Genomic DNA, 14524 nt, shown 5'->3' on the forward strand with positions numbered 1-14524 from the left:
TTCAATTAGTTAACATTAGATTTTATGAACTAACAATGGATTTTCTTTCAAATTATTATTATGCTTTTTTATATTTTCAACCTTCTTTAGTGTACTAGGGAGCTGATTGAGATGCATCCACAGTAAAATATGTGAAAAATAAGGTGTTTTTGAACATTGAAAGCATGAAAACCTATTCTAATAGACCACAAAAACAAAATCAAGATTTTGTAAAAGGGCAAAATAGGTTAATGTTATTTTCCACATATAGTAATACATTTTTAGCATTTAATGTTGTATAAATACACAATGTTGTATAAATACACAATGTAATATGAGCAAAAATTAACAATGGATAAAAGTGTATTTACAAGTTAACATTAACCTACATTAATAAATGCTATAAAAATTATTCTTCAAATTTAGTTAGTTGACAACTTCTGTATTAACTAATGTTAACAAACTGAAACTTATTATAGTGTTCCTGAAAACATTATCTGATGGTAAGGAATAGGAAGTTTGTGATAGAGAAACTTGCCATTTTTTTATTAGCCACTTGGAGCTTTAAATACGTGCTCAAAGGAGCCATGAATAGTCTAATCTCAAACTCGCTGCATACTAACAAACACCCAACATGCATCCTGACATACACAGTGAATTCGACAAACACTCATGAGAGCTTCAGCACCAGGTAAGACAGGAACCCACTGATGCACCTCACACACCATTATCGTCTGCACTATGTGGAACTAGACTAGACCAGAACTTTTACCAACTGTTTTAACATGTATCATCACTGATTTACACTATTTAAACTTTTCACATGCTGAACAGTCAGTGTCGTCTAATAGGAATCGGGGCTTGATTAAGGGAGACACATGCACAAACACCCCACAAATCAAATCCAATGTGGTTCTAATGAGAACATACAGGCGCCGCTTGTGTAGAGTCGCACAGTGTTAAACCGGGAGGAGTGCATGGGTCTGTGTGTGCACCGCTTCTAGTAAATCCAGCATTTCAAAAGTCTATAACACTCTCTTTTCGATCATCCCTTTTCGACATTCTGTAGACTAGAAGTAACGTTGCACCTACATGTCACCTAACTATCATTAGAGTATTAATAGACTGCTTAATATCTGCTAAAACTTTGTGATGCTCCCCCAACAGACATTCTACTGACTTTGCAACTATGTGTCAACTTATTCTATTAACCCTAACCCCTTATTCTATTAACACACTGCCTTAGCGCTCAATATCCAATTTATTGCTCAGATCCGCTGTTCACATTGGCCAGGTTTCCATTACAGATTTGCGCAAAACTTTTGTGATATTTTCTAAATGTCGATAAAAAACTATTGCAAAATAACGCCGTTTCCATTAATCAATGTTATGTGACTGAAACAGAATTTTTTCCTCTTGCGATATGTCATTCCAAAAATCATGTCAACGGATGTTGGTAAGTTTACGTATATCTCAGCCACCGCACTAGTCATTATTTTTAATCGAAGGAGACTTAGCCATGTTATCCAAGCTTTAATGGCAAGGAAAGCCCCTTATACTTGGGAGCGGAGGTGTTCCTGGGTGATTCTCTCTCAAATCTGCTTTGAGGTCTTGATAAATTGTGGCATTTCTTTGTTGTTTAGAATCCAGTATTCCTGTAATTCGTTTGTCTTTTATGAGTTTAATAAAGAACTCTGTCTCGTCTTCTGTCCAAACATCTAATTTTACGTACGCCATGTGACCTGTAAATGCGGAAAAACTGTTTCCATTGCAGTTCTGTGAAATATTCCTTTTTCGAATTGCCTGAAAAACCACCTCATGTGAGCGTAAAAACCATTTACAGTGTTTCCATTGGGCGTATTTTCAATTCGCAGTTTCAATTTGCGCAATTTAAAGGGTAACGGAAACGCAGCTATTGTTGTTTTAAATGTGGCCCATATCTGATACCAATTGCAATTGAAGAGATTAGATTGGTAGATTCCATTCCAGATTGAATCAGATGTGGTTTGTGCTGTTCACAAGAAAAACAGATCTGAGTCACATGTGAACAAAAAATTCAGATTTGGGCCACATTTACCTGCAGTCTGAACGTAGCCTAATACTGAACGAATAATCGAATGATAGTTAGTTGACATGTAGTCTCGCGTAGCCAGATCTTCAGACTGACGGCAGAATGTCTGGACTCCATCACAGCTTTCATTAGCCAACGACCGCCCAGAGGTCATCTGACTGACATGTAAAGCAACCAATCACAGTTAGTTTTGTTCCGCGTCATGTTTAGGGGCGTGAAAATGTAGAGTCGATGTCCCTACAATAACAGACCGGCATGCATCTAATACATTATTCATTGAAGACCATTTAGTTGATCCTAATAAGCGCTCATTGTCACAGTTGTAAACATGACGGCGTTCTTCTTCCATGAGGGGGTTTGGCTTCACGGCATCTTTGTTTCCAGGCGGACCATTAAAGAACGCGACACACACGTTTCCCGGACATCCTGTAGAATTTAACCAGCCAGACGACGACTACGATGACTGAAGTGTTTCCAGTTATGTGTGCCATAAGCATCAGACCTTCAGGCACCGGTCCGTGGACGTCACGTCTGAGGTCGACATGTAGGTGTAACTTAGAGTCAACAGAATGTCTAAAGGGGACCATCAAAATAAAGTGTAACCCAAAAGTCTGTCAGGTATGAGTGCTATGAGATACAGAGAACAAAGACACACACTTGGGACCACTGAGTGGATCACATGACCCAACCGAGAACTTCTGCGCAACACATAGGCCGACTGCTCGGCACAGAGGGCTGATGTCATCACTGGACATTACAGTTTGATGTTTAACTGAAGGGAATTTCTTGAGCTTCAACTAGGGATGTCAATTTACATAAATTCCCATAATCGAACTTTGTTTAAAGTAACGGTCAACTAAGCGATTAATCGTTAACCTCTTAAATCCGAAGCGGGGGGCGCTACTAAGTATCACGTTACTTAACAACCACTTGTTTAACCAACACAAAATAGGTGAATATAGGGAATATGACCATCACTTAGTGCTTTTAAATTTGCTGACATATAAGTGATCTATTTTCATGGCATGAAAAAAAAATTGCTTTAAATTAAAATGCGATTTGTAAAATCATCGTACAGTATAACAGATACACATATTGTTGAAAAGGTCTCAACCAGCAGAATACAACAAGCATATCTGTTTCAGTTAAAGACAAAGTATTAGTATGAAAAAGCGCCATCAACGCACGTGCAACCAGTATACACTTGATGCTTTTGACCCACATAAGACAATGCATAGATCACAGTGACATGACATGTTGCTAGGCTAAAGCTATAGGATTTTCAGGATCCGATTACGTCGCGATTATGATGACCTTTGCTTAATCCACCATTGACAAGTTGTATCGATTCAATTATTATCGTCAATTAATGTATTGTCGATTAATCGTTAGCATCCCTAGCTTCAACCATAGCAACAATCAATCAGGGCTGCGTTTCCCGACAACAACTATGGTCGCAAGTTCCATCGTTACCAACATGCTTTTGGGAAACGCACCCCTGAACAGATACTATGAAGTCCATTTTGTGGGTTTGAGAACCAAGTTCTCTTCCAAAAATAGCGAACCTGAAAGCATAAGTGTGCAGCCCAACCGCAGCTGTGAGCATCTAGCTCTATGAGTGAGGAAACAGAGGTAATAATAGTAGACTTGGTTCAGAGCACAGTGGATCTGAACAGCACAATGTGGAGATTGAGATGGTAGATGTGTGTTCTGTGGTACATTAAAATAGTGAAGGGGTTTCACTGTACAGAAGGATGAGAATCACTCCACTAAGTCTTCTAATTATCGATTATCCGTTCCTTTCAACCTGAAGGAGCATAAAAAAAGACAATCCAATGGTCAGTTTTTATGTGCTTATGAAAGTGTTTTTTAAAACAGGATTTTGCACCTCATGTATATGTAAGAATGTGCATTTCTGAATCATTTATAAACTTGCTCTTATATAAACTCACATCAACTTCAAAATGTAACCGTTTCTGTAAGAATGGTTATATGAATGATTTACACAAATTTATTCTGCTCATGTTTCCTGATCAAGACCCACTGATAACAATAAATCTTTCATAAAGCTATATAAAAATCAGAGGGCAGAAATAGTAACAGTAGGAAAAAGTTAGTAAGTTTATTTCTTTGTCAGTACCTGTTCATATTGAATATTTATACAATACTTATATTTATACGATTTTTAAATTGTGCATGTTCATTTCCACTACTTTCATTATTTACATTAAGCTTAACTTTAAGCATTGGATGGCAGCAAAGGTAATCTTTAAAAACACAATAAATTAATAGTAACGTACATCTTTAGCAAATCTCAAAATGAATATTAATTTTTCATACTGTAAATTATAAGTTTATTTGTAACATTTTAAATTATAATTTTAAATTTAAGTATGCTATTTTTTATTTATCTAGAAAAAATGTATTTAAATTAAATTAATATCTGCAATTTCAAACATGAGAACAGTTTTTGGTTTATCGCTATCGGCTGGGTATATTTTTAATGTGAACTACTTAGGCTATTAATTATGTACAATGATTATATTAGAAAATGTGTAAAAAAGGACATTTTAAGTGTTACAATTGCCCCTTTCACACATACAGTCTTTACTAGTAAATTACATGTGTGAGCAGGACCTTTAAAAATACTATTACCAGTAAATTCCTGGTATAAAGCGGTGTTTAAACAAAGAACAAGATTACCGGTATGAGCAGATACGGGGTCAGAACATGCTGATGTAAGAAGTCTGCTCTGGACCAATCATAAAGCTCTGTCGGAATTGGACATAATATAAACATGCGCTAGACAGACGTCTGACCGTAGCGCTGCATCTCGCGTTTGAGACCTTGCCTTCATTTCCATTCATCAGCACTGCCACTCTGCAATTACTATTGTGTACTATAGTAACTGCAGTGCTATATTGACTATTATGCGTATCATGTTTTTAAGAGCAAAACTGAGTTCTATGTGATCATCCTCTTATGCCTGTCATTCAGAAGTAAAAAAGAAAAGAAAAGAAAAAGTTACACTTTATTTTAAGGTGCTCTTGTTACAGTGTAATTATACACTTGAGTAATAATAATTAACAACATGTACTTCTTAGTATATAATTAGCGTTTGGTTTAGGGTTAGTTGAATGTAATTATGCATAATATGCTGTTAATACTATGGTAAGTACATGTAACATGATTTCTAATGATTGACATGGCAGAGTTTACTGGTATCTTAGTAATGATGTGTGATCTTGCCGGTAAAACAGCACATTTGTGCATTTACTGTAAAATCATTCAGGTATTATTACTGTAATTTGCTGTGTGAAAGGGGCTTATGATTGCTAAGCGCCTGTATGTATGCATGTATTAATACCTGTATGAGATGGGTAGGAGAAGGTTGTTCTTCTTCAGAGCTTGCACTTTGCCGAGAGTCTGTGGGTCGAGGGCGATGTAACAGCGTCGGGCGTAGTCCAGAAGCTTTTCTTTAGACGGGTCAAACTCGCCCACCTCAGCCACCTTCTCTGGGGCCACCAGCAGAAGCTCAGCAATGGGTGTGGTCGAGGCCACCGTATTACGATCCACACCATGGATCTGGAAGGCCTTGGACATATTCTTTAGCCTCTGGTATGTCACCAGGATCTTTTTATAGCGGAACAATACACCTGCTGCGTCTTTCACTGGAACAGCAGCAAAAAGGAGAGAAAGAGAAAAAGGAACAAGCCTTCAGAAAGAGAAAAATCACTTGCCGGTCACGTTTCCTCACTGAATGCTCACGCTCACCTCTCTGTCTTTCCCTCCCTCTGGCAATTCTGAAAACCCTCCTCCTCTTCAGAGCTGGATGACTGCCGGAGGGTCTTCCAGCTGCGCCGATGTTCCGGAGGGACATGCTGTCTGTTATCACATCCTCTCCTGACATCATTTCCTCTTCCTCCAGGTAGCTATCCTCGAGATAGTCATCCTCTTCATCTCCCAGAAGAGAGAGGGATTCTGCAGCAGCACAAGTAGATGTACTTGAGTCAGACGTTGTAATATATCTTTATAATGTTACAAAATATTTTCATTTCAAATACATATCTTTTGAGCTCACTATGCATCAAATCATTCGGAAAAAAAAAAGAGCGTTTCCACAAAAACAACAGCACAATTGTTTTCAGCATTAATAATAATGAGAAATGTTTCTTGAGCAGCAAATCAGCATGTTAGAATGATTTCTGTAGGATCATGTGACACTGAAGACTGGAGTAAATGATGCTGAAAATCCAGCTTTACATTCATACATATAAATCCAGCATCACAGATATAAATTACATTTAAAATGATTATTTTAAATAGTTTACTGTATTTTTGTTCCATAAAAGACTTTTGAACGGTACTGTGTAATGTCATATATTAACAAAGCCAAATAATAACCATGTCCACATGACAGATTATTGATTTTGAGTTGATATCATGTAAAATGTGTTAATTACAGAAATTTTGTAATTATATGACATGCATACACTACAAGGCAAATTTTAGACACACCCATTCATTTTTAAATATTAATATTTTCTGGTGACATTTTAGAAAAAAATATGAATCTCTTAATATTAAACATTAAATAATATACATGGAGGTATGCCAAAGTAGCCTTCAATATTTCCTTCCATTTCAACTCATCCATTTCAAAACATTGTTTAAAATTAGAATGTTAGTTGCGTATAGAAATTTATATTTTTATTAATATTTTCATTTATATTTTTAGCTTGAGCCTTACATCAAAAGATTTGATCACCAGACACAAATTCTTCATCATTGATGATCAGACAACACATTATTTACAAAAATACATTAGATCCAGGGAAATTATGCAGAATGTTGATTGCTGAAATTAAAACAAAAGTAAATAAACTAAATATGCTTTTTTTTCTTAATTTTAGGCATGAATATTTCAACCACAATGACGATGTCGAGCAAAAACGTTGGAGCTGGGCGATATATCGTGTTTGTACAATATATCGATATATTTTTTTATAAACTATATGGGATGAGGCGATACCGTTTATATCGATATACAGTAGTTCCCAAGCGCATCTGCTAACCTACATGGCTACATTCACTATATTCGTTTCCATAGCCTTCAATATGAACTAAACACATTTCAGACACACCTTGCAGTTCATTGAGGGACCTGTTGTTGCTACTGCAGCTGCTGCTGGTGCTGCCGCCACCGTGGCCCTGCAGGAGCGGCTGAGGGTGGGGGGGTCCGAACATGGAACTTATCTGAGCACTGACGGCACCGGGAACAGAGCTCAAGGCCTTGGAGTTGGCTGAAGTCTGTTGGGTTGGCCTCTGCTGGAATGATTGACGGTTTGCCAACCGCTGGCTCTCTGCTTGTTGATCTGAAACGTTAATGATTATAGTTGATTCTGATCTTTATATTACAGTAAACACTCTCCTCTTACCGTACACAGAACAGACTTTGGCCAGAAGGAACATCTTGTAATTATTAAAGTATGATGTTTTATAAGGGTTTATTCATGTTCTTCACAAGTTTATTATAATTAACTAAAACCAAAACTATTAAAACATTTCTGTTAAGTGAAATAAAGCTGAATTCAATTATATATATATATATATATATATATATATATATATATTAGATGAAAAAATTAACTGAAAGCAATAAAATTACTAACTGGAAATAAATAAAAACTAAAACAGAACAAAAACTAAAATTAAAACTAAACAAAAATATTAATATTAAAAAGGAAAAATAAAGACAAAAGCACATAAAATAAAAAGAAAAAGAAAACAAATTAAAAAAGAAAATTTAAAATGTAGAAATAAACAATTTCAAAATATGAAAAAACTATAATAGTATATAAATACTAAAATAACACTTTACCCCGATCATTTTCTCTTCTCCTTCTCCAAGAAAAACTCCTGGAATCATTACCTGCAGGGGAAAAAAGAAATTCAGTTTTACTCTTTTAGTCCCCTAAATCTGTATCAATACCCAGGCCGACTTCTGCAGCATATGATCACAAGAACATGTACATGAACATCTGTTTTACAGGAACACAAACTAAGGAAACCTTTTTATGCATTTTGGCCGTTCATTTACACCTGAAAATGCTGAGGGCCCTTATCGTCTACAATCTAAACTACAAAAACGGGAATGTGTGAAAATGTTGATGTCATGCGTGTGTGTATTACATGTTCAGTCTAAATAGCTGGGTTTCAGTCACGTGATTATGATCAGGAAGTAAACATGGAGAATACGTCTATGGAGGAAACGGAGAGTCCGTATTGAGTCTAATTTACCTTGATCATTTAATGTCCCATTCCCACTGATCCCCTGAACGACAACCTAATGCTATATAAACACAGACACAAAAAAACACGTTGGCTAGCTAACATACCGTCGCTGCAGAGACACGGCATTAACAGACTCTGCTCCTCCCAAACCGCAGACGTAACGTTACGTTAAAAATCCACTTTTTACGGCGTTGTTCTGTGAGCTTTTTACATTTCTCACCTTTATGAATGACAATCTTTGGTACTCTATAAAAAACCCTTTCCCTTTTCTCGATTAGAGCCGCCGTAAACTACACAAAACATTGATGGCAGATCCTCAGCTATTTCACTTCCTGCCCTCCATCTAAATTTTCGCGCTCTCGCGATGCAGCAGCGTGACGTCACGTGAAACCAACCTATTGCACCTTTAAATTGGGTTTCAGCTTACTCGAATATCTAATGATAAGAATCTTTAAAGTGTTTTAAATGTTGACTTATATTATATCTTATTAAGATGCGATTATATATTTTTACATCATTTTGGTAAATAACTAGACCAAGGTGAATATATTTAGGTAAGTTGTGAACCCTGTTTTTTTCAGACAGCTGAATCCAACTTTCAAAAAAGTAACTGTCACTTATCAACAGTAGCTGTCAAGTTGCTAGGCGACAAGAACAGTCCTCCATAGGCTAGACCGTGCCATTTAACAACACTCGGTTCGACCTTTGCGGGCTTCGAAGGCGTGGCATTTGATGTCTACGTCCTTTGAAGGAAGCAGCCTTTGAATTGGGACACAGCTTCAGTCACTTCTCTCCTCGTCTCACCGTTGCTTTCCTGACTCTTGGTTGAGAAGATGAACCGATCGAGCTGGCAGCGCAGGAAGTCCCGCTCCTCCTCCAGGTCCTCAATGCGCTTCTGCAGCCAGGAATTTTTCTCCAGCGAGATCTGCAGTTGTGTCCGCAAATTAGTGATCAACAGATACGAGTTGCTCGGTGCTGGCGGATCACTACCTGTATCACAACATAAGCAAATATCATCCCACATTGACATACAGCACTTAAAGGGATAGTTCACCCAAAAATGAAAACTCAGTCATCATTTACTCACGCTTATGTTGTTTCAAACCCATAAGACATACATGTTAATTTTCAGAACACAAATGAAGATATTTTTAATTTTCTCTCATCCTTTTTGACCATCCATTGAAAGTTCATGCAAACAAAAACTTAACGTACAAAAAGACATAAAAGTAATCCATAGGAATTTCTGAAGTCTTCAGAAGAGACACAATTGTATTATATAATGAAAAGATATTCATATAAACAAACATTGATTAACGGACATACATAGGGCATATTAAATATGGCAAACAAAGAAGCTCAACTGTGTGTGCTTGATGTGCCAGAACCTATGACATTCAATATTAAAAATCAATATGAGAGAACATTAAAAAATATCTTAATTTGTGTACCCAAAGATGAACTAAAGACTTATGGACGGTTCACACCACGGACAAAAACTATAAATGATATCTACAACAATAAAGTTTTAATAATTGTTTAAATCCTGTGAGAATAGGGAAGCCTACACCACAGTTATTAGGATAATGGCAAAGAGAAACAATATTGTTGAAATCACTTTCAGAATGTTTTTTTTTTTTTCAGCTGATAAACAATAAAAACATCTACAGCAAATCAGAATCCAGCAACAGATGTGATTATGATGGACAGAACCATTTTGTACATTGGTTTGAACACTGGTTTTGGACATTGGTTTTATCGTTATAGCCTAGAGGTGTCATTCTTGGTGTGAATGGGCCTTTATAGTTTTGGAACGATATTCGGGTTAGTAAAGGTCCTTATAAAGATAAATATATTAAAGTCCACACCAACGGACAATAATTATAAGCGCACGCTTTATGATGGCTGCCACTTTAAATGCTCGATCTCTTTAAAATCAGGTGGATTCTGATTGGTGGAAAAAAAAATCTGAAGTGATGATGCGTTCGATCATCAGCTTGCAAAGTTTTTTCTATTTACATTTTTTTTTTTAAATGCATGTACATTTATAACACTATACTTTTTATTATTTACCTTTGCATCAAATTACAAAAAAAACGATTTAATGCATCTTTCTCTCTTCTGACTGCTGTTACCTATTCTCTTTCTCTTTTTGAAAGTTGTGAAAACACTATTGTGGAGTTTTTCTTTTGCTATTTTGACCAAAAGGAAACACAAAAAATATATTAATGTATTCTCTCAGTCACCTATAGAAGTTTACCCAACTATGACGACTTCCGGTTCTGAGAAACCAGGAAATGTGAAAAGGGTCAATAATATCGTTATCATTATGATGTTCATTAAAATGTATAACCATTTTTTTAATTAATAATTTATTGGTACAGTTATCGTAATTGGCGTGAACAGTTAAAGGACAAGTGCATAGTGTACATAGTGGGTCACAGCTTGCAACAAAAAGAAGTGATACTCAACTGAACTGACCATCAAAGTTCTGGTCATTTTGGTTGTAGAAGCCTCCCTGCTGCTCAAAGTTGTTGTCTTCAAAGGGAATGGAGATTTCATAGGAATCCTCGTTCTTGGGTGCTGAAGAATGATGATTAAAAACACGTAGGACGCACATTATTCTTCTGGGAAATAATTCACAGCTCACAGGTAACGTTCAATAAATACCAACTGCGATTAGAGCCCGTGCACTCACTCTGTAACTCTCGGGAACTCGCGTGCTTCCTCGTGGCTGAATCCGCATCGTTCATATTTCCGTCTGTTCAGTTTATGATCTGAGTTTAGACACAGAGAGCGTCTGTCAGCCCAACATACTCATGACATCTATACTTTAATTTCTCTGCAGAGTATCAAATGCAGATGCGAATGCGGCTACATATCACATACATGATATAACTTGCATGAAATAACTAACGAGCTGTCAGATGACCAGCATCTGTCTTCTCTCTTAAACACGCACGCAACATAGTAAAACAGTCAGTAAGTTAGCTAACGTTACCATTCACTTTAACACACACCATCCACAATCAAAACATTTATAACAACAAGCCAGGTTATGACATGGGCTGCATTCTTCTTAAATGTAGTGTAGTGATGCATGCATAATGCACCATTTGTTCTGCATTATGATGACTAGCAAACTGGCTAATCGTTATACCGTTCCAGACAAAAAATACAATTAAGCGCAGTATTTCTGTCACGTGATGACAAAACATGTACAAACCGTTGCTCGCTCGTGGGCGCGCTTCCTTGCACGTATTTGAAGCGTGTCTCAGTGCACTATCATCTGTCTGTGTTTGTGAAAGAACCAGCTTGCGAACAATAACAAGTAAATTACCCTCAGCAGCAGCACTAAAAACAACGGGAAGGAAGTCACTATTACGGCACCTTAAAATCGTCACGTTCAAAATAAAAGCCTATAAGGTACGTGCTTTTTTAATGTCACAAAATACACAGTAGTATAATATATAGTATGTAGTATAGTAATAGTAAGTCTATTTAACTGTTTAAAAATCTGGGTGAAATTACAAAAGGGATTAGTTGATCCAGGGGCGTTGCTAGACCCATTTTACTGGGGCACGTGCCCCAGTATAAATCTGCTGTGCCCCAGTAAATCTGAAGTTTGAGTTAAGCATTTATTTTATTTGTCAGTGTATTTAATATAAATTATATTATAGGGTAATAGAAATGATCTATTTGCAACGCAGTAATAAACCAATCAATGCTTGTAAAAGCAACGCAGTTTAACCGAAACAGAAGCTGACCCACGCGACAGAAATCCGCGCGCGTCTGTGTTTCCTAGCAACAGCAGCGCGCACACATCTGAGCACACCGAAGTCCGGTGTTGGCACGCGAGGTAGGCTATGAAAACATGACGAAACAAAAGTTTCTAAATAATACAAATAATCTTAAAAGTAAAATTGAGTCAGAGTCAAGTGATTGACCGTTTTGCCAAAATGAAGCATAGGCGGTATAGCCTACAGTTTAATGCTCAACAAATAAATCAACTTAGTTTGGACTTGGCTGGGGAACTTTGTTTTCTTTTAGAATATACATGCTCTTTATTTTATATAGTATATATTAACTCTTTATTGATTTATTGAAATGATCTAATTGTAAATTCTTGAAAAATATAAAGGCTAATTATTCATTATTAACATTGTGCAATGTAGAAGAATGCAAATGTGCAAGAACGTTTTCTCTCCGTTTTCTATTTTCTAAAGTTTTCTATTTTCATACAGTGTTGCCTTTTATGGCACAAAAAAAAAGAAATTCGTGTAACATGATTTTAAAGCTATTGTTATCCAATTTGTTGGCATTCAAACACCTTAAAATGCACATATGTAGGTCCGAGAAATCCAAATTTTCTCGGGGGAGCATGCCCCCGAACCCCCCTAAGTTACTCTATACCCAGCATGGTGTTTTTGAACCAAACAAATTTAATTTATCTATCGGTAAGCCCCGCCCTCCTTAGTTACGCTTGCTATCTCAGACAAACAATGGGGGGCCTGTGCCCCAGTAGAGCTTAATGTCTAGCAACGCCCCTGAGTTGATCCCATATAGACTTTGTCGGAAATATCACGTCGCGCACATGAACGTCATCATCACCACAAATTCGTGGGAAACGGTTATGGGATTTTCTTCAGGGTTCTTCCAGAGAATGCACACGTAAGCTACTACATGGCTATTGTACACAATAGCCTATCCAACACATTCTGTGTCAGATGTTAACATTCAAGAGATGCTTTCACATATTAAAAAAAAATAAATAACATCACATCACTCACAAAAAATGGTTCAGATTATGCATTCTCTCATTATAATTCACTGATTTACTTTAGTCATTATTAGATAGTTTTTTTTTTTTTTTAAACTTGTTAACTTTAGTTCATGGTTACTGAACTTGGCTGCTAAGAGTCAAGCCCAAATGTAGACAGATGATGCGATAAATCCAGCTCTGTGTGACACAGAGCTGGATTTATCGCATCATCTGTCTACATTTGGTGCGTTTCTACCATTTGTCATCTTTACTAATCTATTTTATTATCTTTACTGACTTACTGATTTAACAAACTTTACAGAATTGAGCAAGGAAGCTTGTCAAGGGGTACAAAAGGATAATTAATATATACTGGATACTTTGCTCAATTCTGTAAAGTTTGTTAAGTCAGTAAAGATACTGACCACACACACACACACACACACACACACACACACACACACACACACACACACATATATATATATTATATCATTTATTTTTTACTTTTTTTTTTTTATTCTGCCCCACGAACCAAAATTCTAATATTTTTTTATTTTAGCTGAGTACCCTAAACAAGTGATAAAACATGAACATAATAAACATACATTCAGGCTAGAGTCAATTAGGCTAAGGCAGGTTTTAACTGAAATTAATTGTGTTCAAGGCATTATTAAAGTCATGTCCGCAGGTATCTGACATAATTATCAAACTATTAAAAACATTAATATTGTCCTGGCCAAATCCCCTCCATTGGCCTTTATCAATCATGTCCTCCAAATAATCCCCATCCACAGAATTGTCTTTATCACTCTCTCTCTCTCCTCTCCACCTATAGCTGGCGTGTGGTGAGCGTTATAACCGTTGTACTGTGGCTGCCGTCGCATCATCCAAGTGGATGCTGCACACTGGTGGTGATTGAGGGGAGAGTCCCTGATATGATTGTAAAGCGCTTTGGGTGTACAGTAGCACATAGTAAGGCGCAGTCATGGTCTAATATCCCAGAAGGTTGCAGGTTCGATTCTCAATTCCGGCAGGAAATGACTGATCTGCCCTTGAGCAAGGCACCTAACCCCAATCGCTCCCTGGGTGCCGCAGTGAATGGCTGCCCACTGCTCCGGGCGTGTGTGTGTGTGTGTGTGTGTGTGTGTGTGTGTGTGTGTGTGTGTGTGTGTGTGTGTGTGTGTGTGTGTGTGTGTGTGTGTGTGTGTGTGTGTGTGTGTGTGTGTGTGTGTGTGTGTGTGTGTGTGTGTGTGTGTGTGTGTGTGAGTGTGTGTGTGTGTGTGAGTGTTCAAACTCACTACTCCTAATGTGTGTGCATAACCTGAATGGGTTAAATTGAAAGGATAAATTCCGAATTACCATATTTGGCCTTCACTTCATGTCACTTTCACCTTATAAATGCCTCATTCCTTTGT

General features: G+C 37.0%; 1 protein-coding gene across 3 annotated transcripts; it reads right to left on the reverse strand.

Annotated features, from left to right (window-relative positions):
• Window positions 1-3428: 3428 nt before the first annotated feature.
• Window positions 3429-11730, reverse strand: ccdc106a (coiled-coil domain containing 106a). Of its 3 annotated transcripts, none has more exons than XM_056234883.1 (9): window positions 11571-11729; window positions 11043-11121; window positions 10817-10927; window positions 9149-9334; window positions 7932-7982; window positions 7195-7425; window positions 5825-6031; window positions 5418-5721; window positions 3429-3857 (listed from the first exon to the last, which is right to left on the reverse strand). In XM_056234883.1, exons 2-9 carry the CDS (start codon window positions 11095-11097, stop codon window positions 3833-3835), a joined length of 1170 nt encoding a protein of 389 aa, XP_056090858.1. In that variant the 5' UTR covers window positions 11098-11121; window positions 11571-11729; the 3' UTR covers window positions 3429-3832. The 3 variants fall into 3 exon arrangements, with proteins under 3 accessions (XP_056090858.1, XP_056090859.1, XP_056090860.1); XM_056234884.1 differs by having other exon boundaries at window positions 10826-10927; window positions 11571-11726; XM_056234885.1 differs by lacking the exon at window positions 3429-3857 and having other exon boundaries at window positions 5411-5721; window positions 11571-11730.
• Window positions 11731-14524: the final 2794 nt, after the last annotated feature.

This window comes from Rhinichthys klamathensis, unplaced genomic scaffold (assembly GCF_029890125.1).
Source record: "Rhinichthys klamathensis goyatoka isolate OS25496 unplaced genomic scaffold, OSU_Roscu_1.1 h1tg000407l_1, whole genome shotgun sequence".
NCBI lineage: Eukaryota > Metazoa > Chordata > Actinopteri > Cypriniformes > Leuciscidae > Rhinichthys > Rhinichthys klamathensis.